This window comes from Phodopus roborovskii, unplaced genomic scaffold (genome assembly GCF_943737965.1).
Source record: "Phodopus roborovskii unplaced genomic scaffold, PHOROB, whole genome shotgun sequence".
Classification (NCBI taxonomy): Eukaryota; Metazoa; Chordata; class Mammalia; order Rodentia; family Cricetidae; genus Phodopus; species Phodopus roborovskii.
Window position 1 is genome coordinate 24,165,348 of NW_026126540.1, and position 24,971 is coordinate 24,190,318.

The following is a 24,971-nucleotide window of genomic DNA, read 5'->3' on the forward strand; positions in this document are numbered from 1 at the left end:
CTTTAGCTTGGCAGGAAATATCTTCCTTCACTGATCCCATCCCAAGATGGATCCTTGTGGGCTTGGAATTGATGCAAGGATGGAGGGCTTCAATGTGGAGAGTAGTCTAGGATATGGGGGCAGATATATATACCCTGTGTTTGGTCCACACTTTCTACTGTTTCTTTCCTGGAGAGCCCAACTTGCCTTTTTCAACCTATTACTTCACCAGATGTGAGGTTTGGTAGGAAAAACGGGTCCTGGTATTGAAAATGTGTATGTCGTGCTGGGCTTCATGTGCCACCTCCAGTTCTGCTTGTAAACAGCAAGTGACAGTTTCCAGAGAGGGTTCACGTCAACTTTTTCTGGATTCCTCATATCTCTGATCCCTTCTCGTTGGCCCCACCCCTCCTGATTCTCCTGGGCCTTGGGGATGAGGGAATAAAAGCAGAGAGTACTGGTAGGGAGGCTGACTGCAGCCTAGATTCTCCAGGTTTACTTCTTCCTTGGTGAGTCCTTCCTTCTGGATGACCTTCATTTCTGCTGGGCCAGCCTGGCTGAGGATAGTGTGACAAGACATGGAAACCTCTGCAAGGAAGGCCTGGCCTTGCAAGTGGGAGCATGCTTAGGGAGGAGGGGGTAGTGTGTTTGTAATTGTGACTAAGGATTTCCTGAGAATCCAACTCTACGAGCAAGACAGCTGAGGCAGGAGGATCATGAGTTTGAGGGTAGTCATCTTAGGATTCATGGTGAGATACTGTCTCAGGGAGAGAGAAGGGGAGGAGGAGAGAGGAAGGTGGGGAAGAGAGCCGGCTCACAGAGTCAGCAGGATTTTCCTACAAATGCTTAGAGTTCCTTCCTTGCCTTGAACTGTGGTCTGACTGAGCCTCCATGAGAGGCTCATGGAGAGAGAAGCTGATGGTATGGGTGGCGGGAAATGAATGATGGGTTCAGTCCAGCTCAGGAACTTCTTGGGTTGGAGGTAGGAGTTGGCACTTTCTCCCCAGGGTTCTCCACCGGATCTACAGAAGCCTCCAGTTCTGCGGCCATTGTTTCCTTCCTCTTGAAGAGGAAGTGGTTTTTAAACAGGAGCCCCACAAGCTTCAGCTGTCTGTTCTTTTTGAGAAGTGACTAAGCTGACTGAACTGAAACCATTATTCAAACCCAACCTATAGAGCCGTATTTCATAAGGTCCTGGCCATGTCGATACCCACCCGTCCCTGCCCCTGTCAGGCTGTACATAAAGCTCTCTGGGCATCAGACTGGAGGTCACTGGGCAAGTCCAGTCACCTCTCTCCTGCTTCCTGCTGGGATCTTATCTCCCAGTTTCAGCACCAACCCCCTCTGACCCCTGGACTCCTTTTTTTCCCCCCTCCACCCCCCTCCCCCAGTGAGACACTCCTTCATTTCCAGTGACTCAGCGACTGGAGAAAGGAGGGTGATTAGGTGGGAACTATGGCTGGAAAGCCAGAGCCTAAACTGCATGGGGAAGAGAACAACAGTTCTTTGGAAGAGGCGGTCCTGTACCCTCTTTGTTCCTGGACCTCTCTGTCAGCACCTCTGGATCAGGGAAGCCCGCAGCCTTCTTTGGGGGCTGGGCATCCTCACTGCTTTGGCTGTGCCAGTATGTTTGTCATGGCTCTCATTACAACCTGTCTGTATATACGGGGAACTTCTTGTTGGAGGAATCTGGCCTCACTGTGGGCTGCTGGCAATGGTGGTTTGGGAATGACTGGTGAGGAGCAAGTCTAGCTTCTCCAGTGCTGTGATTGTCTCCTCTCCCACTCCAGAGTGCACGTGGTGATGGAGACTCCTCTTGAGAAGGCCCTGACCACCATGGTCACCACTTTCCATAAATACTCAGGGAGAGAGGGCAGCAAGCTGACCCTGAGTAGGAAAGAACTGAAGGAGTTGATCAAGACAGAATTGAGCCTTGCAGAGGTAGGTGGCCATTCTCTCGTAGCCCACTACACATTCTGAGCACCCCTTCTGGGAAATGCCCACATACTTGTAGGGTACTCTAGCCGAAGCAAGGAACAGGATGGCTGAAGGGCCAGAGACAGCGGAAATGGTTGGCATCTCTGGCTACCACGGCTCTAAGCCTCTGTGCTGGGGGATGGATCAGTCACTGGAAAGGAGGTGAGGCTGGGGTGCATGACTGCCCATGGGAGGCTATGGGGTCACATAAGGGAGATTTTGATGATGGGTTGCATAGCCTGTGTTAGGGATCTTGAGGGTTTGAGGGATGTGAGGTACCGGGTTTGGCTGTGTACAACTCAAGGATAGGGATTCTTCTTGATTCTCCTCTGTGCCTGGCACAGCCAAGGTGTTAAGTGATGTTGTCAAGTAAACCACATGGGGTAGGAAGGAGAGAGCGTTGATTCTGATTAGATGGCTAACTCGAAAATCTATGAGCGAGAGTAATAGAGCCTCAAATGCATCAGAGAACGTGCCCATTGAGACCGGGCTGGAATTCCAGGCTAGGTCTCTGCGCCAACCTCCTATTTATCTTTATAGTAAAGTCCCAAATGCCACTGTTCCCCCAGGGAGAGGGCTCCTGGAATATGTCCATGGGCAGGGGTGGCGCAGGTACCACTGTTCTCAGGTCTCTCTGTGGCTTCCCCAAGGCATGTGGCATTCACCATGCCATACACACTTCCTTTCACTTCTTTTTCTTTTTGAGACAAAGTTTCTCTGTGTGGCCTAGGTTGTCCTGGAACTCGCTCTGTAGTTCCTGACCAGTCTGGCCTCCAATTCACAGAGATCCACCTGCCTCCATTTCCTGAGTGCCACCATGTCTGGCCTGGCATACACATATTCAATACCAGGAACCACTCTGCCATCCTGGAACTAATGAAGGTAGAGGGACCCCTGGTCCATCAGGTGCTAATTACTGGGGGACAGAGCTCCAGGGGAGGAGCCTCGTCTGGGGACCAGGATCATGTCACAGAGAGGCAGTTTCCAGCATCCTGGGTATCAACATCCTGTATCCAAGGGAGACTTGGGACTGATTTCCATAGAGGGAGAGCAGGGTCTGCCTGCTTGTATTTTCTTGCTCCACCCTAGGGCTCTGTCTTCAACTTCCTAGAGGAGCCAGGGTACAGGGACCAAACTGAGAGTACATCTGGTGCCAGGCTGAGGCTGAGGGCATTCTCAGCGCCAGTGTACTGGTCTTCCAGAGAAGTATGTACTGATGTCTGAGTCCTTTTCCAGTTTGGTCTTATAATACGGGCACATTATGTCTGGGACTTGGATGATGCTCAGAACTACAGAGCCAGGACTCAAGCTGTTTTTAGTAGTTACTGGTATAAATTGTAGATTATAATTTCTTTGCATGGGAGGATGTCCCAGGAGCAAAGGCTAGACCAGCCTTCCTCCTGTAATTCATTTGGAATCAGCACTCAGGTCATGGACCCCATTTGATGTCTGGTCCTGTGTAAAGGTGAGGGTTGGGGCTGACTTGCTGAGCAGTCTCCTCCCCCTGGGCTCTTGCAGAAGATGAAGGAGAGCAGCATTGACAACTTGATGAAGAGCCTGGACAAGAACAGCGACCAGGAGATCGACTTCAAGGAGTACTCCGTGTTCCTGACCACACTGTGCATGGCCTACAATGATTTCTTCCTAGAGGACAACAAATAGCCAGGGTCCTCTCTACCCACACCTGCAGCTCCTGGTCCGGCATGCCCCCTGCAGCCTCTTTAACTGCTTCTCTTATGCTCCTGGCCCTTCTCTTTCTCATAGATGGACTCTTCCAGTAGAGAAATAAAGCCTTTCCCCCCTTTCCATGTGCTGTTTTTGCAGTGGTTTGTCTCCATTGGCTGAGTCAGGGGAGAACAAACATTTTGAGCCATTCAGCCTCAGGTCACACACAGGAGGCCTGTGGGTTCAGGGGGTGGGCTTTCACCCCACTCCACTGGCTGTCTGTTGAATGTGTCCTGGCTTTGTTCTGCAATGTAAAACAACAAAGCTGGTCCAGGCATTTGCATGCTTCCCCTGGCGGCAAAGATGCAGAGGAAACAGTGAGAAAAAGCATATTGGGAGTGAGGAGGCTGGGGTGATGGCCTGTGGCTTCCTAATGCAGTGATGCTCAGTGGGTCTCACTTGGGGCACAGCCCACAGCAGGCGACTCTGGCAGCCCTAGTGAAAAGGAAAGGCACATTTTAGCCCCCTCTCCACTGAGTGATTCCAGGAGGCTAATTCTTCCTCCCCCAACTTCCTCTTCTCAAGACTTTTTCTTCAGGAGAAAACATCCAAAACTTTTCACTTGAGATGATAACTAAGCGTGCTGGCTGGGCTGGGCTCCATTATGTGCACATTAATGCATAAGCTGCTCTAAAGATGAACTCCCAGGCAGTGAGCTGGAGGAAGCGAGTGATGGCGTTAGACAGAAATTTACTGTTGGTGGGGGATGGTGTCTGAAATCCTTTGTCCTGCTCCCTTTTTTGACAGGGTTTTATATAGCCCAGGTTGACTCAAAATTCTGCATCGTGGGAGCAACCTACTGAGCTATATCTCCAAGTCTTAAACTAGCGAGGTCGAACCACCCTTTCAGAGGGGTTGCCTAATATCATCGGAAAACACAGATGTTTACACTGCGATTCATAACAGTAGCAACATTACGGTGTGAAGCAGCAACGAAAATAACCTTAGGATTGGGGGGGGGTCACCACAACATGAGGAACGGTATTCAAGGGTCGCAGAACAGAATTAGGAAGGTTGAGAAGTATTGTCATAGATCACTAGCTGCTTGCCCTCCTTCACCTGGAGCTGACCTTGCCACCAGAGGGCGACAGTATCAGTGAGGTTCTCACTCCCCCTCACATTGATGCTGACTTTAGGGACACGTTGTGCTCTGGTTGGCAAATGGCCCAGCACACAATCCGGAGTCACGAGTCACGTGCCAGAAGTGCAAACTGAAGTATGGAAATTAGGAAAAACTCGATGTCTCCGGTTTGCTCTGGTCTCCTAGACCAGGGTCACTAGGCTCCCTCATGCCGCTCCCAATCCGGGACAGTCCTGGCAGCAGAGGCGTGGAAAACTGAGGGTTGTTGGGGGGGGGGGAGTGTTTTGCTAGCCTCAGGCGCCGGGTGGGGCTCGGGGGCGGGCCGACACTCCTTGGGCGGGCCTCCCGAATGCTGGCCGCTATAAGGCCAGCCGGACTGCGACACAGTCCATCCCCCTCGACCACTCCTTTGGCTCTTCGCTGTCTACGGTGCGGTGAGCTCTTGCTGGGGCAGCCCTAGGTCTCTCTAGGGTGGGCTCCTGGGCTGGGGGGTCAAGCCATTTCCTGCCCTAGTCAGCCTCCGCGGGCCTCCGCGGGTGGTCTGCACTGGGATCTAAGTTTGCCCAGCACCGGGATGGGAAGGGGAGGTAGGGAGAGCCAAGATCAGCTGGGTTGTGCCAGGCAAGCCCGAGGCTAAGGCATCCCTGTGGGGCGGCTCCCCGAATCTGCTTTTCTGGGGTGCGGGAGGGTTTGCCCTGGGTGTGTCATTGTCCCAGTGTGTGGTCCTGTCAGGAAGTGCCCAGGAGCAGCCTCCATCCCATCCTCTGCTCAGTCATATTCCCCAGCTCTCTTGGAATCCCTGGAGGACAATGTTCAGACATCCCAAAGCTGGTTCTGTTCGTACATCCCAAACCCCAGTTGCCCTGTGCTGTCATCGGTGTTGGCTTGAGGCTAGCTGGTTCAGACAAGTCGTCACCTGGCTTAGAGAATGATGAGAGAAGTCTTTGTTACCAGTAGCACTGACTAGCCCCTCTGTCAAACAGCTTCTAGCCCAGTGGTCAATTATGGCATGCCCCCTGGATCAGGCCATTGGCCTTCTCGTGGCCATCTTCCACAAGTACTCTGGCAAAGAGGGCGACAAGCACACCTTGAGCAAGAAGGAGCTGAAGGAGCTGATCCAGAAGGAGCTCACCATTGGCTCTGTAAGTAGCCCCTGCCCAGTTTCCCCCTCCCATCTCTGCCCATCTGAGCAGCATTTACTCTTAGTTCCTGATCTTCCGTTGGAAACACGCTTGTATACTCCCAGCCTGCTGAGGGAGGAGCAGGGGCTGAGGAGAAGTAAATCAAGGTAAACCCAAGCTGAAGGCCTATCCTTGGTGACAAATGAGCAGAGACACTTAACATGAGCAAGGACTTCCAGGGAAGGGGTAAAGAATCTAGAGTACTGGCCACCACTGAACGTGGACGTCTCCTTCTAATGTATTAGAAACTGCAGGATGCTGAGATTGCAAGGCTGATGGATGACCTGGACCGCAACAAGGATCAGGAAGTAAACTTCCAGGAGTATGTCGCCTTCCTGGGCGCCTTGGCTTTGATCTACAACGAAGCTCTCAAATAAAATGGGAAGGTAGAGATGCCCTTTGGTGGCCTATCTCAGCCAAATCCAGTGGTGGGTAATTGTACAATAAATACTTTGTTTTTGTTACATCTACTCATGTACTCTGGCTCCCCACTGATTTCTAGTTGCTTTCTGGCTTGCTGCTGAACTCACCGTCTTAGTCACAGTTAATCTCTGAGAGTAGCTCATTGACCAACCCAGATAAGGTCTGCTAGCTCACTAGGAGTCTTTACAAGCATTGGAAAAGGTTTCCCCTCTAGGCAAAGCCACCTTCAACAAAGGCTCAAGTGATCTATCTCCAGGAGGATATGGAGTGTGACGTAGAGTTAGGGGCCACTAGAAGCAGGGCAGTAATACTCCCACTTGTCTTCTGGAAGTCGAGCTTTGGTCTGGGTGTGGTGAGAGGGGAAGTATTACTAGACCGGCCCTGTCATTGAGCAATCTGCCTTTTCACTGTGTGGGAAGGGCACATCTGAGATGCCTGAAGTGACCAAGGACACAGACAACTGAGTTTTCTGCAGCTGCCTTGGAGATGGGGTGCACTTTAGGAGTCTGTCCCTACTTTCACTATGGGGCACTTTTTGTTGGGGTGGTGACCTGAGCAGCTAGCTGGTGGCTCTGTGAACATGTGACACATGAGGTGCTCACAAACAGGGCAGAGTTGGGGTCCTTAGACATGCCAAATGCAGCTTCAGGCCTTTCTGTCAATATTGACCCAGCCCGTCCCTGCAGAATGACTCACAGGGCTACTCCCGTGGAACCCAGCTGAACCCTCAGTCCCTATCAGAGTAGATGGCCAACTGAGTTACTGTCTGTGTGTACATTAAGACTTAAATCATAGGCGTGGGGAAAAGCTGTGATGTGTCTGGGTGTCACGGAGACAGCATTTGCGGATATTCCTTCCCGGAAGGCCTAATCCAAGTTGGGCAACACCTTGGCCAAAACCTGAGGGGAAAAGATTTTGACTTCATGTGGAGATCATAGCCCTTTTCTCTTATTTCCCTACCTTCTCCAGTTAACCTCTTGGCATTGAGTGGGACTTCCCTTGCATTGGGTGGGGGTTAGTAAACAGCAGCAATGACATTTCTTGAAAACCTTCTTTCTCTAGTAGCCTCCTGGTCTCACTGCACCGTTGTTCAGGGAGAGGGTCCCCGAGCCGACCTCCCCCTATGCTGCGCAGTGTTGGCTCTGCTCAGTGGCTCTGGAAAAGTATGCTTTCGGTCCTGGCCCACACCCAGTTGTTGACTCTTTGGGGTGCAAAGAGATCGCCCTCTTGTGGACAGAGAGCAGGTTGCTGAAAGGGAAACGGGTTGGGGGTGTGGGGTTGGGAGGTGGGGCCGGGAAGGGGGAAAAGGATCTTGTTAGAGAGCTGGAGGAAAGTCTAGTTGGCTTTTTGAGTTCCTGATGAAGGGGCAACAGCGATGAAGCCGGGGGTGTGGGGGTGGGAGTTAAATTTTAGGAAGGGAAGGGAGAAAGAATTAGGTAGCTATTCAGGGAATGTCCCGGTGGAGGCATGGCTCAATCGATTCGATTTCATCGGAGGCACATTTGTTAAGAGCAAGTCAAGGGAGGGAAGTTTTCTGTAAAACGAGGGGAATCCTAGCCCTTTCCCCTAGATTCCTTTCCAGGGTTAGAAGATCGAGGTTCTTGGAGTATGAGGAGGAGTTGATTGGGGTGCAGAGGCTGGTGGTGGAAAGAGAGGTTTGGTCCTTCAGGCAGGCTCTGGTGTGTATGTGTGTGTGTGTGTATATGTGTGTGTGTGGGTGGGTGGGTGGGGGATCCAAAGAAGAGAGGAGCGGAAGGTTCATCTGCTAAACAAAACTTCACCTCCCTGAGTGTAGTGGCTCACTTCTCAGGAGACAGAGACAGATGGATCGCTGTTGAGGGGTAGCCTGGTCTACATAGCTAATTGCAGGCCAGTCAGGGCTGCATAGTGAGACCCAATCTTAATGAAACAGACAAACAAACAAACAAAAAACAAAACAAAAAGGGGGGGGAGTAGGCTTAAAGACACCAAAACAAATGGCAAAACTTTTGTCTGCATTGGGAACATGGTTTAAAATTGAGAAGAGGAGAGGCATTTATTTACACAGGAACTTTTGGTAGGTGCAGCAGGCAGGGCATAGAGTTGGGTGTGGTCAGGTGCAGACTGACTATTTTCATTTGTTCAGAGGATTTCAAGTTGGCTCTTGAGCATGGTCTAGGTTCCGAGGAGGGGGCTGGGGACTTGGCAGCAGATTCCTTCCTCTCCTTGGGCATCTGCCACCTATTCAGGCTGGTCAGAGGGAGTGGCCCTGCTACCCCTCTTCCCGTAGTAGAGGCTCTGTTTTTCCCTTCCCCTGCATACTTGGCAGTAATCCCATAATCTAGTCACCCTTACACCCACGATGCTGGAACAGCAGCATCTGCTTCCATAAAGTGGTCAACCCCCAGGTAGGGGGTTGGGGTGAGCCTGACTCAGGATGCATTATCGGTCCTCTGCCAAGCACATAGCTAACTGAAGAAGGAAGCTGTGTCCCACAGCTCTTGCATTTGTACAAGGTGTCATGTCTCTATACCTACTGTGGCCTCATCTCCAGAATTATGTCTACTGTATGTTACTAACCCCATTCAAATGAAAGGATAGAGTTGCAGGACCCTTCCCAAGGTGGGGCAGTAGGAGTTCTGAGAGGGACTAAGCTCTCTTGACCCCAGGCCAGCTCATCCTCCAGTTTCTCTGCTGTTTCCAGATTTAATTTCAATATTCCTTCTTCATATGTTTCTCTTAAATATTTTAATTAAATATAAAGAATATATGAACAGCTTATAGATGACACCTAAAATATAGACACTGAAACACAAAACACCCAGTTTAAGAAACAAACATTTGGCTGAAACGGCTCAGTGGGTAAAGTCATTTGCTGTCTAGCCTGCTGACCTTCCACATGGTGGAAGGAGACTGAACACATGCATGTGCACATATAAACAAATAAATGTAAAATAATAATAATAATAATAATAATAATAATAATAAATACTCATCATCATCATCAAGCATGAAGAGATAGCTCAGCAGAGGTCTGGGACTGGGTTCCCAGCACTGAAGTAGGGCAGCTGGCATCAGCCTGAACTTCCAGATCCAAGGGATCTGATGCCCTCTTCTGGCCACAGCATGCATGTGCACTCAATAGCACATTTCCCCCCTGCAACACGTATACACATCTAATTAAAAACTAAACTTAAATCTTTAAAAGAAAGAAACACTGAAGCAGATATAGAGTTTGGTTAATTTGTTAGAGGGAGTGGCTCAAAGAGCCAGAGAGACCCAGTTTGTGCACTGGTTCATTAGGGATATACGAAAGGAAGGAGAACAATAGCTGGATGGAAAAGATGCCCCAGGCCAGGCATGTGAGGTGGGATAAAGCATGCTCCTGCCCTCTTTGGGTGCTCTACACTCAAGGACCTCTATGTATTCAGCTATCTGAGCACTCTTATTTGTTTTATTTTATTCAAGGTCTTGTATAACCCCAGAAGCCCTTGGCCTTGCTAATTTTTTGACTCTGGCTCTGCTTTGAATTCCCCATTCTCTTCCCTCTCCCTTCCAAGTATTGGAATTACAGGTTCATGTCACCATACCCAGCTTGAGCCTGATCCCTTTAGGTTATTTATAGAAGCTTTACTAGGAAGCATGATTGATTACATCCCTAGCCACTGACCAAGTTTGCCTTCAGTCCTGGAGGGTGACAGGTGGGGAGGAAAGTGTCAATCATCTAACATCTGGGTCTAGTTAGGGTTACTATTGCTATGATAAAATACCATGACCAAAAGCAAGTTGGGGAGGAAAAGGTTTATTTGTCTTATACGTCCACATATTAGTCCATTACTGAAGCCAGGCAAGGAACAAAAACAGGGTAGGAACCTGGAGGCAGGAGCTGATGCAGAGACTATGGAGAGGTGCTTCTTACTATCTTGCTCCTCATGGCTTGCTCAGCCTGCTTTCTTATAGAACCCAGGACCACCAGCCCAGGGATGCCCTGACCACAATAGACTGGGCCTTCCCCACTGATCACTAATTAAGAAAACACCTTGCAGGCTTGGCTATAGCTTTTTTTTTTTTTTTTTTTTTTTTTCAGGGTTTTTCTGTGTAACATCTGTGGCTATCCTAGAACGAGCTCTGTAAACCAGGCTGGCCTTGAACTCCTGAGTGCTGGGATTAAAGGCATGTAGCACCACTATTGCTCAGTCTTATGAAGGCATTTTTCAATTGAGGTTCCCTTCTCTCAGATGACTCTAGCTTGTGTCAAGTTTGACATAAAACACTTTCTTATCACTCTGTAGATTCCAAGGGTTCCAGAAACTGTGTGTCTGGAATGAGAGGAAGACCATACATATATTTCACAATGTCACAGTCTGTCTGCTTCTGACTTCCTTTTCCTTTTCCCCAGCTGATCCATTTCAATGCCAATACAATGCATCCTGGTATAGCTTACAATAATGTTTGAGATCCACTAAAGCAAATTGCCCACTTGTTCTTCTTTTGAAAGACATTTTATCTATTATTGGCTTCTGCTTTATGACATACACTTTAGGGGACTGGAGAGATGGTTAAGAGCACTTACTTGCTGTTCTTACAGTAGACCTGGGTTATGTTCTGAGGACTAACATGGTAGCTCACAAAGGCCTGAAACTCCAGTTCCAGGAGGAGCTGATGCCATCTTCTGGCCTTTGTGGGCACTGCATGCATGTGGTGCACTTACACACATGCCAGTAATATACATAATATAAAAATGAATAAGCCAGGCATGGTGACACAGGCCTTTAATCTAGTACTCGGGAGGTAGTGGCAGGCAGATCTTTATGAGTTCTAGGTTAGCTGAGCCTACACAGGGAGACCCTGTCTCAAAACAAAATAAAACAAAACCCAAACAAACACCTCCCTGAAGAAATAACTATGAAACATATATATGTCTATATGTATGTATGTATGTATTTCAGTGTCAGATGTTCAAATTTTAAAATTTTGATTGACATTGTGTTGATTCTGTAGTGCAAATTTTGGAGAATATTGACTCTTCAAACCCATGAGCATGATTTAATCTCTTTTCTGTTTATTTGTTTTTTGAAGCAGGGTTTCTCTGTATAGCCTTGGTTGTCCTGGAACTTACTCTGTAGATCATGCTGGTCTCAAATCTGTCTGCCTCTGCCTCCCAAGTGCTGGATTGAAGATGTGTATGTGTTACCATGCCTGGCTTATCTTTTCATTTTTAAAGGGTGTTTTCAATGTTTGAGTGACATGCTATCATATCTAATGTTTAAGAACTTGTATTAGCTTTCTGGTACTGTAACAAAAGACGTGAGACAATCAACTTAAGAAGAAAGGTTTATTTTAGTTCAGTTTTGAAGACTTAAATCCACAGTAGGTTGGCCCTATTGCTTTTGGGTCTCCCGCAAGGCAACGGTCACTGTATTGGGAGCCTGTGGTGGAACCATTTGCCTCATGGCCTAGATGTGAAAGAGAATAAGAAGGGACTGGGGCCTAAATATCCCCTTTAATGCTTGCTATATCTCAGTTGATGATAAGATCTCTCACTAGTTTCTACATTTTCCCCTTGTGTGTTGTGTGCTAGGCAAGCAAAAGTACAAATCTTGTGATTTAAAATATTTATTTATTTGGTCCCACCAAGACTGTCCCTGGTGCACAACCTGTACTAGGAAACACCAAAGGTCAAGGGACACTGGTATCACTGCCCTTGCTAATGTTCTGTCATCCTAGGATGACATCCAAGCCCCACAAGCCCCACCATTCTAGGCTCCAGCCAAGACCCCACCCTCTGGCCTGTGTTCAGCAAAGCCTCTATGTACATCTTTGAATGTGTGTCTGTCCGCCTCCTGCTCCCCCCTCCCACAGTCCACCCAGGTTAAGTAGTGCCTCACTAACAGCTGCCAGAACTTGCCTCAGCCTACCTTCCTCAGCTCCAGACCTCCTGGCTGTCATGGCCTTCATTTGAAAGTCCTCCCAGCTCTTCCTCACCCCCAGCCTGGAAATGGGGCTTTCAAGCTCCATTAGTGCCTATGACTGTTAAGAGCGTCAAGTTTTTCAAAGGAAGCTGCTGTGAAGAGATGTCAGAGATGCCAGGAAAGGCTGCTCTCTTTGACTGCTAATGGAAGGGTGAACTGTTATTACTGTTTGGGAAAGTAATATAGCAAGAGCTACTTAAATTAAATATGCATGTGCCCGGCACCCAGCAGCATCACTCCTGGGGTCTATATCATTGAAATAAAAGCATCATCCCTTAAAGAGGCAAATATATAAACACTTGGGTGAAATTATTAATTGCTTTCAGCCGGGGGGAAAACGAAGCAGGAAAGGGTTCTGCATCAAGGGAGTTAGCAAATGGCGCTTCTCAAAACAACGTACACTCATCTTAAAAAGTATCCAGAGTCTGCTGTGGTGGCATGGGCCACAACACTCAAGAGGTGGAGGCAGGGGGACTCCTACAAGTGTGAGGCTGTTCTGGGTTATACTGTGAGTTCAAGGCCAATCTGATACATATCTAAAACCCCAATCTCAGAAGCCAGGTGGCCCCAACCCTCATAAGAGGAGCTGGGGGGAGGGAGTAGAACTTAGAGAAGGTGGGAAGGAGCTAGCTATGGAGCTCTTCTTGAAGGTGTGGTAGGTGAACTGGGAGCAAGGAGGAACCTGGGAGCCACTGGCCGTTGCCGAGATTTGTCCAAAGAGTTCCCCTAGTGCCCACACCCTAGCAATGTGCTTTCAGAGCTAAGGGAGGGCAACTCGTTTCTGTGTCCAGAAGATGGAGGAGGGGTGGGAAGGCTGTGGGCTCCTGCTTCCATCCTTCTTCCAGAGGAAGACAATGACCACCGATCGGTAGGACTTCTCCTGCTGCAGGCTCACTTAGAGCTCTCCGGTGGGGAGGGTCTCACACGCTGCTTCCTCTCAGTGACCTCTCTCTTCCTCCTTCAGACCTAAAGCTCTGCATGCTCACATTCATCCCCATCTCACTCTTTATTGAAGTATATCCCCACTGAAGTCCCTGGGGTGTTGGAATGAAGGCTCATGGGGTTTCCCATGATGCTTTGCCTGGGCCCAGCATGGGGGATGACAGCACACTAACCACCAGTCTTCTCTGTATGAAGGCTGTTACTGATCTCATGAGCTATCTAGAGGAAGGTCCACTATGACTTCCACCTGCTCCATGCGCTTGCCCCTCTGGATTATTCCCTCCAGAGAAAAGAATTAGTAAGCCAAGATGTCACACATCCACTACAATAACTTCTTTTCCTATCACATATTTATTTTGTATGTGTATGTAGATGTGTGTGAGACAGACAGAGAGACAAGAGAGAGGGAGGGAGAGAGAGGAAAAGGGAAAAGGAGGGGGGGCAGAGGCAGGGGAGACACTTTTGAGAGCTGTTTCCTTCTGCTATGTGGTTCCAGGGATTGAACTTGGATCATCAAGTTTGCCTGCAGGCACCTTTACCCACAGGACCATCTCTCTGACCCCTTTCTTCTTTTAACAAAGCTAAAACACCATATGTGGGCCCTTACAGTGTGTACCCAGTGTCCAGTGAGTATCTTCCCCGTTTTCTTTCTAAGAGAAAAACAGTCTAGTTTTCTTCTTCTGTTTTTGTAAAAACAGCCTTATTCAGGCATAATTCACATGCCACAAAACTGACCCTTTGAAAGGGTTCAGTAATTGAGTGCTGAGTGTGATGGCTCACACCTGTGACCCTAGCTCTCAGGAGGCAGAAGCCGGAGGACCACCACATGTTAGAGGCCAGTTTAGGCCACATAGTGAGTGTCAGGCCAGCCAGGGACAGACGTATAATGAGATTCTGCTTCAAAAGCACCCTGAATCCAGACCCCCACAATGTTCAGTGGTCTAAATTTTTGAGAATACATTTTGGTGTTTTGCTTGTATGTGTATCTGTGAGCTACTGTGTGGGTGCTGGGAAAAATCTGGATCTTCTGCTCTTAACTGCTGAGCCACCTCTACAACTCCAACTCAGAGGTGTTTAATAAGCTCACATTCTATAACCTTCACCAAGATTTGATTTCAGGTCACTTCAATCCCTTTAGCAACCTGATGCCCATTGGTGGTCCTTCCCTCTGGCCTCTGACAACCTCTAACACACTTTCCATCTCTATGCCTTTGTCTGCTCCGGGTATTGCATATAAATGAACCACTCAATAGCCTTTTACGATGGCTTCACTTGTTTTCAGTTCATTTCTGCTGCAGCAAACACACACCAGCACTTAGCTCTTTTTGTGAGTAGCACCCATCATATGTATACACTACAGTGTGTTGATATGTACAATGGCTGATGCACATCTGTGTTATTTCTACATTTAAAAAATTACAAATCATGCTGTTCTAAACATGAGTGTTCACATTGGGTTTGTGCAGATACAGTTTCAATTCATCCGTTTAGGGACATGCACAGGCATGGATGGACTCCTTCATGGACACAGAAAGCAACTTACATGGATCTTCACATCACTCACCCTCTTTGTGAGGTAGCAATGTGGGCATTATTGTGGCCCTTGGTTTCCTGTGAGGCTTTTATCAGGGTCAACCTCATAAATGCTGTACAATTCTCCCTCCACTATTGGGGTGTTTGGCTCAGTCTGCAAACACACTTTCCAGTCCCCATATCTTCTTCTGAGCAGAGAAGGGAAGATCTATTTCTCTCTGACACAGGAGACTCCAGCTGTCTGATCTGTCACCAGGCCGGGGGGGGGGGTAGGGGGGAACGACACTCAGGTCATGCTGTTACAACATGGTTGGTTCACTGTGTCATCCTCCCCTAGCAAAGTGGTCCTTGCCAGGCTTAACAGAAGTGTTATGTAGGTGCCCCAATGCCCTGCCCAGAGAGCTGTCTGAAGCTCTGAAGCTGGGAGGGCAAAGGAGCCTCAGAGGCCCTGCGGTGCTAATACAGTCACAGTAGCTGCTAAAAGAAACAAAAAGCACCTGCTGAGTGAAATCCCCTAGTGAACCCAGCAGCTGGGAATCTGGGGGCAGGCTGCCAAGGTCACCATAGCAACCAGAAACAGCCTTTCACACAGTCTCCTTTTCAGAGACAAAGACCTGTGGACCTCTTTGTGAACTTTGGCATCTCTTGGCTGCTCAGGTTGCATCCCCTCTTTTTCCAGGTTTGAGGACTCTTCTCTGATTGGTGTTGCTTTTTTCTTCTTATTTGCATACCCATATGCAGCTAGGTAGCCCCCCCCCCCCATGAATCCTGGCATTCCAGAGCTGCAGAGCCCACCAAGGAGGAAGAGAAGGGAGACTTCAAAGCCTGCCCTCTGGGTGGCCGGCAGCCGGATCCAGATGTTCCTCCTTGTTCCAGAGATCATTCCTGAAGACTTCAGGGTCTGGCTCTTTGCTGGCTTGCTCATTGGAGAAGGAACAATGCCTTCCAGAATCACCAGGGACAGAGAGTAGAAGGTCCTTGGGTCCAAGGCTTCTGCCCTGAGCAGGAAGCTTTCTGGATTCCAGGATTTGATGAACAGGTGCAGGTGAGGGACTGGAGTTTGTCTCAGCCTCCAAGATTCTTCCCACTTGGTGACCTAGATGGGAATTTCCCTCCGCAGCGGCTTTTACTCTCTGAGATTAGGCTTCTGAGCTTGGCAACTATTGGGAAATTGTAGTACTTGTCCTTTACAGCTCTCTTCCTCCCCACCCAGCTATAGAACTCCCATGCTCTCAAGGTTGATCAAACAAGGTTGGTCTCATAACTTTCTGGTGTGCAGTTCCCATGCCTTGACCCCAGGTGTGGGTGGTGCATGGTTTCCTCCTATGCTTAGCTCATCCCCTGGCTTGGGTATATAAGCCCACTACTCTCTGTAATGAACAGCAGCATTTTCCTCTTCACTTCTTGTGGTGGTCTGTTAAATGTTTCAATCCTGACACCCTCTGCCAAGCTAGGTACTCTGGCCCCGTGGGTGCGGCAGGCAGCTCCAAACTTCTAGACCCACTTTGGAGACTTGTGACTCCAGCTTTGGATACCCATTGCTGCAGAGGTTTTCGAGAGGCCTGCTGGAGACAAAGGGCCTGCTTCTGTCATTCCCATTGCTGCTCTGCAGGCTTGTTCTGTAAGGCACCAGTGCTGGCACCAGAAGGCTTCCAGCCTTTGAGGTTTTAACAATTCCTAGAGTTCTAACACTTCTCAGAGCTAGCACCCCAGTGCTAGCTTAAACCTCTGCCATTTAAATCCTGCATGGGCACCGGTTTCAACTTTTATCCCATTTGAAGGGAGCTAACAATAAAGCACCTCACTCCTGGTTTGAACTCTTCACTGCCTGCCCACTTCTTCTTGGAGGAAGGTGGGACAAAAACCTGGTTGGAGACAGATGGTGTTCTCCACTCACTGTTTCAGAAGGGCTGTCTGTGGTAAAGAGTTTAGGTTTTGGAATAGGCAGAATTAAGCTCAAGCCTTGTTGTGAGCCTGGTGTGGTGCTCATGCCTCTCATCCAGAACCTAAAAGTCAAGGTGGGAGAATTACCAGAGGTTCTAGGCCATGATGGCCTACATAGTGACATCTAGGCAAGATAGAGCTATGTAGTGAGATATTCACTTTGTCAGCACCTGTGGCATAGACCACGCCCATGGGGGGTGGAGACAGGGCCGGATGTGACCTGGGGGAACTAAGGCTGAGGAGGGGGCTCGGAGAGCTCTCTTGCTTGCAGCACAGGGACGGGAGCACTTCCAGAGGCATCCTTGGGGCCAGGAACCTGCTGGTGTTGATCTGTCTCTGTTGTGAGTTATTTCTCCCTGAATAAACATCTGTTCGGCCTATTTGTTTCTCCTGCTCCTTATTAAACTTCAATAGGGCTACAGTGAGACTGTCTCCACCAAGTAAAACCAAACCTACCATGCCACATGAAAACAAAACCAAAGCATTTACAGACCAAGCCCACAAAACGAAATGGAACCAAACCATATCAAATCTTCCCTTTGCCTTAGATATGGGCACAGCTGTGTGGAGGCTGAAAAAATTCTCAAGGCTCAGTTTGGTCATCTTTAAATTGACATAAACATGGCTTCCTGTTAGGGATGCTTTGTGATGGAAAGAAAAGAATGCTTTTACAGTCCTTAGCATTACACTAGAGTTCATGATGATAACTATTGCTAGCACAGTTAAAAATGTTACTAGTCAGTATAGTAAATGCTTACCAGGTGGTGGTTAGAGTAGGTTGAATGACAATAGCAGTATCATTCCACAATTAGCTCCCTCAAAGCAGGGGGTGGGGGGTGGGTGTGGGAGGGGGTGGGTGTGGGGTGGGGTGGGGAGGTGGGGTGGGAGTGGAGTGGCCATCACTTCTATGGAGGAGGAAGCCATATGTTGGTGGCTAGCGGAGGAGCATCAGGCTGAAGGGGCCAAGCATGGGCCTAAAACCGGAAGTAGTGAGCAGATGTGTTAACAGTGGTTGAAGTGAAACTTGGAGGGGGTGCAGGGTGAGGAAAGCCATTTTCCTTATAAGGGACACTGGGATTCCTTCTTTCCAACCTTGTTAATATAACACCAACACCAGAAAGCTGATGGATGGGATAATAGAGGAATAAACATGATACCTGTGCAAAAAGAAGTTGTCCCCAGAAAAATCTTTTTGTAACCATTCAAAAAAGTCAGCCACAGGGCCCAAAGAGGGAGATGACCACTCAGTCTGTCACCAGCTGTCCTTAACCTTTTGCTGTAAACAATAAGAACAAAAGTGAACAAAAGATCAAAGCCAGCTGGGGTGGAGTGAGGTGGGGGTTTAAGCTCACCATATCAGGTGGTTCTGCACAGTGGAGTGCCTGGGGAAGGAATGGGTGGCAGAGGCTGTTGAGAAGCTCCCAGGAGGAGATGCGTGTGGTTCCAGCATCCAGGAAGAAGCTGTGTGGCCCATCAGAGGAGGAGGCTGCATGACATTGCAGTGCCATCTACTGGGGGAGGGACTGGTGGCCAATGTGGCAACAATCATCCACAGTGGACATGGGCTGTGGTGGACAGTCAGGCCTGCTCTTCCTGAGGGACAAGGGCAGGGCCAATAACCTTCATAAGAAAATTGAAAAGACACTATTCCAGATAAAAAAACCCCAAGCTAAAAATTCCAGGTTCTTCCACCCCAACAATGATGGGTTTTCATACCATCTTCAGAGGCTCTTATGTCATCATATGGAGATGCACACTACCAGGCATTTTACATTTTCTACTTGACCTGTGGCATAAGTTGCCCCCACCACATGCTTAAAGTATTCTGGGTACAGCAGAAGGGGGGTCCTCTCCACTACACCAAGGATCAGGGGGTGCCCATTGCTGTACAGTTGTCTTGGGGGGTCTCAGAAAAGCTGTCCTGCTGGTGTGTGTGTCTGGCTGTGCAGCTCAGGCTCTCATTGGACAGAACATCAAGTTCCCATTCAGAGGGATTGAGACCAAAGCATTGGGGACTGAAGGGCCAGCTGGGAGAGCAGAGGTGTACTCTACCTCCAGGGTTATGACTTCTCTTGCCCTGTATCCCAGCACCCCAGAAGGTGACTGGTGTCTCTTCGATAATTCTTCCAGCCCTGCAAGTTCCAGCTCTCCCAGCCCTCACCCCCTGGTGGACACCCTGGTCCTTTTCTGTTTTTTTTTTTTTTTTTTTTTTTTCCCTGACAACCCCCAAATCCCTTTATCCTCCAGTACAGAAACCAGTGTTAACTGCAGTTTAAACATAAAGCCATGGAAAAACCGGTTTAGCCTGGGAGGCCTCATTCTTAGTGATTATTACATGGGGCAAAAAATCAACACTTGTACTTTTATATTTCACAGGGCAGCAAAATATGCATGGATATTTGTATTGTACGTAGAAGTTTCCAGAACCTATTAAGTGACTGGAACAGCATACTTAATATATTTTGAAAAAATTAGAAAGATCCTATAAAAATCACATAAAAGGCAAAACATAACCCCCATATCCTCAATCTTCAACAAAGCAAGAAGTCCCTCGTGCCTTCTCTTAGCTCAGGTGAGAGCTGTTCAGTCTGCTCCAGGACCCTGCCCTTTTACTGCAGACCTCCCTCCCCACCCCAAAGACAGCACTCATGTTTCCTCATTAAGTCTTCCTAGAAAAGCATAATTACCATTTTAATGTCAGAAAGAGCTATTTGCTGCTGCCATGCAGTGGTTGCTAATGTCTCTTCCTTCTGGACACTTGAGACTGTTTCTGGTTGCACTTCTCTGAATTACGGAGGGCTTGTGGAGACTGTATTAACAAAAGCAGCTTTGCTAGCAGTGATTTTCCATAGCAGGAGGCATCATCAGATATCTTACTTCTGTGGCTTGTACTGAGTCCTGCTTTGTCATTTTGTTTTGATAAGCCATTTCTGCAGCCCAGAGCCATAGTGTTAGTTTAGGAACACTCACATCTAAGTATTTGAAACTTGACTTATTTGCTAATTTGCAAATTTGGTAAGCAAAAACTACTCCAAGGTGGATCGAGGGGACAGCTCAGGTGGGATCTCTAAGACCCCCCTTAAAAAGCTGGGTGTGGTGGCGAATGCTTAGAATCCCAGAACTGGGGAGGTGACAAGTCTTAGGGATTCCTTGAGATTCTCTAACCAGTCATCTAAGCCTACTTAGCAAGCCCCAAGCCAATGAGAAACCCCATCTTAAAAAAGGGGGTTTTCAGTTTTAACAGACATTTACAACACAACTCCCACCCTAAGGTTTAGGGATCATTTCAGAAGAGGGAGTGGAAAGATTGTAAGAGCCAGAGGGACAGGAAGTTAGCTGTGAGAGTGGTGGGGACATCCGGTGAGTTGCAGCAGATCTCCTGTGGCTTTCAGATGTTATGTGACAATGTGATTAGCTTTGGATTGGTAGGAACTAGTGGCCTGACACTATGCTTCAGAAGAGCTTACGTTGACAGTCACAAGGAAGTTAAGTGGTGGAAATGAATAGTTATTAAGGGAACTAAAGACAGCTGGAGATAGTTTGGCTCTAGGTCTGCATGGTCCCAATGCTTAATCACAAAGCTCTGGGGCGGTCTATCCATATTGTGGATCTGTAACAGGTGTGACTTCTTTTCTGGAGACTTCAGTTCATACTCTTCATTCCAAATGTAGGAATGAAAGACAACCCCTTTCTACTTTGTGTCCCCATCTGAGCTCAGAGCCTGAGGGCAGGAATGATGGAGCCCACAGGGTCTGCACAGGTAAGGAGACTGTCTTCCTCTTCTCCCTAAGACAGGAGGAAGCTGACCAGCTGGTGGTGTCTCATTCCCCATCCTTTGGCACCTCCTTCTGGCCGGTCCATGGCCGGTCCATTCCCATTCATGTGGTCCTGCCAGGAAAGTGGTCTGCAGGTGGTGTTAAGGGGTCGCTGGGGGAGTCCAGTGGTCAGCTAGTTTAAACAGCAGCTGGTTGGAGTAGAAGCCAGACCAGTTTGTTCCTCTCAGGGCTAAGTCATTGGGCTACAGCAGAGCATAGGCTCCCATAGGGAAGATCTGAATTAAGCTTTTCTGTGTCAGTATATCTGCTGTGTTGCAGTTGAATGTGCTTTTGTTTTCTCAAGCCAAACTGATCCTGTAATTTAAACCCTTCATGGGCTTCATCCATGGGCCAGGTCCTAATTGTAAGTTTGCACAGCAAGCCCTCTGAAGTTGTGTCTCTGGCTCTTCCAGTTCATTTTCTGCAGTCATTTCCCCCGCTTCCCTCCCCCTCTGGTCCGAAGTTTACAGGTGGACAGAAAGATTCCTGGACACACACATAATTCAAACCAAACACTCCCCCCTGCAACCCAAAACAAACACACCCTTCCCCAAAACCAAAACCAAAAATCTTTCCTGCCAGTTGTCTTGGAGAAACCTGGGTCATGATGGGATGTATGGGCAAGGTGCCATTTGCCTGATGGTACAGTCAGAGGCATCAAGGTCCTCTGAGAGATTAACTATTGAAAACAAGCAAAAATGCACCTGGGCATAATAAAGCCAGTGCCAATACTTTGCAAAGAGGATGCTGAGGGCAGATAAATGGGAGCATATGTATCTTTCATGTAGAAAATGTTGTGATTTGTTGCAATGTAGCAATTTTGTTTGCTAACAGGTAGGTATTTTAGGAGAAAATGATCCCAGCACTAAACTGAAGCCAAGGCATTCACTAACCTCACTCTGTAGAACCCAGGCTGCACTGCACTGCTGCTGGCAAAGGAGCCTGACCCAGGGGGCATTAGGGACTGGCTTCTTCTGATCCTGCATCCTCCCCACCTCCATGGTTCAGGCATGTAACTTTCCTGTCATGTTTCAACCCTCCCAACTTTTTATACCCAGCTGCATGTTGTCTACTCAGTGACATCTCAGGTCCTGGGTTCTTCACTGTCCCACTGTCCTGATGCATTCCTCTGCAACAGTCCTTGTTTCAAGAGGATGATGTTTCCTTCCTTCCTTCATTTCCCCCTTCTTCCTACCTCTCCCTTGAATCTGAACTGAGATACTTCTCACAGGGCCACATCACCCTCTTCTTCATTTAAGTCCTGCCATATAGTGGGTGCTCAGTAAATCTTTGCTCACATGGGGGAGGGATGTGGGGTAAAGGGCTCAGGGAGGGGAGACTGTGGAGGGAGAGTGCTTTTAGGTAGGAGTCTGATCCACGAACATTTGGAGGCTGAGCCAGAAAGATGAAGTACTACGTGAGATTAGGCCGCATGGGTGTGTCTCTGAGACTTCTATCACGGGGTAGGGGTGCCTGTGAGTCATCATCTCAGGGATACCTGGAGGGATCAGTTCTGAAGGCTGTATTCATTGTTGTGTTCCTGAGTCAGGCAGAGCAGGTGCCTATGAGTCACGATCACTGACTTACTGAAGTGCAAAAGTAGACGAGACCTTGTTCTCTTCAAACGGCCACCCTTCTTTAACCTGGATAAAATCATGGCTGGCCCCATAGCCTTCTTAGTGTCTCTGAGGTCATGACTTCCAGTTGGTGGAAAGTGTATCCAGTTTCAGTCAAAGGGTTCTACTGCTCCAGCTGGGCCTGCCCTGCAATGGGGAAGGGGCACGTGGGAAGCCTTTTTATTCTTTTAGCCACTTGTCCCCACACTATGTGTCTGCTTGCTCTTCTAAGTAGGGAGAATAGAGACACAGTCTCCACACAGACTCTGTTGGGTTAAGTTGTCCTATAGGTAGGTCCCGTTTTTCAGGGATCTTCATCTGATCATGGGACTTCAACATTGTCCCCAACATCAGATGGCAGTACAGTGAGCCATTTTTCCTCACTGGCTTTGGGGAAGGCAGCCTCTCATCCTTAGAATGTTTCATACACCAGTCAGGAACTATTTCCTTTATTTTCCATTACACAGCTGACTCTAGTCAATTGAGAGAGGTTCTCTTAGTGAGCCTCTCACTTCATCTGTGGGGATAGCGCCTACTTTCCTCCTCTATAATTATGAGGTGGGAACAAATGGAATCTTTGAAACACCTAGCTCTGTTTCTCTCTGAATAATCCCACACTGTCTTTTTCTTGAGTCAAGGACAGGTTTACTGCTTATTTTGGGGTTAACCACCTATCTAATTCCCATAGAGGACCAAGAGCTTCTCTAGAAAGCTTTGAAATGTATCCCCTTTACCTTCTACTTTGGGGCCACTGTAATTGAAGCAGTACAAATATTTAACTTCCTGTGGCATTGAGGTCTGGAGAATGAGTGAATGGATGGAATTAGAGTTGGGAGGTTTCAGGGTTGTTTCCTCCAGGAGACTTCTTGGGTGAGGACTGAGGCTATAGGAAGACAGAAGGCTGGCAAGGGAGTAGCAAAAGGGGCTCAGCTCTGAGTTCCTCCGGGGCAGACTCGGAGGCTTGGGCTTGAACCCTGCCACCTCGCCAGCTATGTGCTCTTGATAAATATATTTGTTTTCTTTGCAAGTTGCCTCATCTCGAAAACTCAGACAATCATAGAAGCTGCCACACAGCACTAGTCTTCAGGAGACACTTTATGTCTCAGTGTCGGTGGAATGACTGATCGTTGAAGGCCAGGGCTAGCATGCCAGCAGGTCAGAGAGTGGTTGGGAAATGAGAGTGCTGGGGGTGAGGAATTTGGTGCAGAAGAGAAGCTGGTGTCTGGTTCCTGGCGGAGTGGCTGTTGGAGAAGAAAGCTGAAGCTGAGCACTGTTAAAGCTATGCTGAATAGGATCTCAGCCCATCCCGCGCGCATGCCAGTCTCTCTGCCTGTGTCTGTGAGGGCCTTCCACTCAGCCTCAGGCCCGGAGAGGGCCCTAGTTGCCAGGGTCTTGTGCATTCTAAATCTGTTTTTTTTTCCCTACCTCATTCTCCCTCAGGGACAGCTCTCACTTCAGGCCCACTGTCATAGGGTCCTGGGCTTAGGGGATTTGATTCATGGCTCTGGCTCCTCTGGCAATAGTCTACCACCTCTCTTGCCTGGCTTGGAGATGCAAATGCTTGTTCATGGAGCTAGTGAAGCTGGTGAGTCCAATGGGACTGGATGGTAGTTACAAAAGGACCCAGGAAGTCCTGAGTGCCCCGAGGATGGTTGTAAGGCCAGATGGTCCTTGATATCATCCTTGCGATCACGTTCATCTGTCCAGCTACTACCCTCTTACCTTTCTGATGCTTTGTCCCTCATTTCTAGGGCAACTGTCTTTCTCATTTCCATTCACTCCTGGACATGCTTCAGAATCTAATACCAACTTACCATAGAGTGGTTGTATGACAACAGACCTGGATGATCCTTGTCCCTTCATGCCATGAGCCCTGGACAAGCCCCTTGTGTATATTCCCCCAAAGCTCCAAGTGCAGAAGGCACCTTACAGTGGCCCATATTGCAGAGTGGTTTAGCACACATGGGTGATGAAACAAGATGGCACTCGTAGCTGACCTGGGAGTTAGAGTAAGAGGGTGTGGTTACTTGAGGGTGCATTTGGAACCCCACTAGAGTAAGACAAGGTTGAGGATGTGAGGGGAAAGGGGACCTGACCAGTGAACTTCCTATAGCTGAAAAATTCTGAGGAAGTAAGTTCTTTGGCTATTTTACACAGCATCAACTCCTCACAAATGAAGCATCAGAGGGTTTCCTTTTCTCCAAGCCTTTAATCTAGCTCTTGTGGATAATGTCACCCTGGCCACAGTGACTGTTCAAAGAAGTGGACATGTGACCCGAATCAGGCCAATCAGAGCTGTAAATTAACTTGGTCTTTTATTCCTAAGGTTATAAAATCACCACAATATGAAGAATATTCTTAGGAAGACATTTACATGCAGGATAACCACTGACTATAGAAAAGGAAGGAGCATTCAGAGTGCAAATATTGCATCTTCAGAGAGGCAGGGACAATGGGGTGGGGTGTGTGTGTGTTCAGGAAATGACTTTGGTGGAGATGATTGTACAGAAAGTTGGGCTATATAGTGGTATGTGCACCTTTCCATTGCAAATTAGTATATATAGCTTTATAGGCCTTTTTGTTTAGCAAGAGAAACTCCACAAGGAAGCTGGAAACCAGATGAGACAGAAATTGTGAAAGTCATGGTCTAGGAAGAAAGAACACTGAAAACATGCTTTTGGACAAATGACTTTTACTGTCTTAATGGTTTTAGTTTACCAGATGGCAACAACAAAGTACCTTAGACTTGGTGACTTCCCCGTGTTGGAAGCTGGGAAGGCTGAAATCAAAGGACCAGCAGATTC

The 24,971-nt window shown here is 48.2% G+C and overlaps 2 protein-coding genes across 2 annotated transcripts; both read left to right on the forward strand.

The window, feature by feature from the left end:
• The first annotated feature begins 452 nt into the window (after positions 1–452).
• Positions 453–3,679, forward strand: S100a5 (S100 calcium binding protein A5). The gene is made up of 3 exons (XM_051199162.1): positions 453–488; positions 1,770–1,920; positions 3,475–3,679. Exons 2-3 carry the CDS (start codon positions 1,783–1,785, stop codon positions 3,616–3,618), a joined length of 282 nt encoding a protein of 93 aa, XP_051055119.1. The 5' UTR covers positions 453–488; positions 1,770–1,782; the 3' UTR covers positions 3,619–3,679.
• Positions 3,680–5,717: 2,038 nt separating this feature from the next.
• On the forward strand, positions 5,718–6,413 carry S100a6 (S100 calcium binding protein A6). The gene is made up of 2 exons (XM_051199163.1): positions 5,718–5,904; positions 6,189–6,413. The coding sequence occupies exons 1-2, from the start codon at positions 5,767–5,769 to the stop codon at positions 6,318–6,320; spliced, it is 270 nt and encodes an 89-aa protein (XP_051055120.1). The 5' UTR covers positions 5,718–5,766; the 3' UTR covers positions 6,321–6,413.
• The last annotated feature ends 18,558 nt before the right edge of the window (positions 6,414–24,971 follow it).

Coding starts and splice junctions, on each gene's coding strand:
- S100a6 (XM_051199163.1), top strand. CDS start 5,767: ATGGCATGCCCCCTGGATCAGGCCATTGGCCTTCTCGTGGCCATCTTC. Junction 5,905..6,188: donor AGGAGCTCACCATTGGCTCT/GTAAGTAGCCCC, acceptor CTAATGTATTAG/AAACTGCAGGATGCTGAGAT.
- S100a5 (XM_051199162.1), top strand. CDS start 1,783: ATGGAGACTCCTCTTGAGAAGGCCCTGACCACCATGGTCACCACTTTC. Junction 1,921..3,474: donor CAGAATTGAGCCTTGCAGAG/GTAGGTGGCCAT, acceptor GGGCTCTTGCAG/AAGATGAAGGAGAGCAGCAT.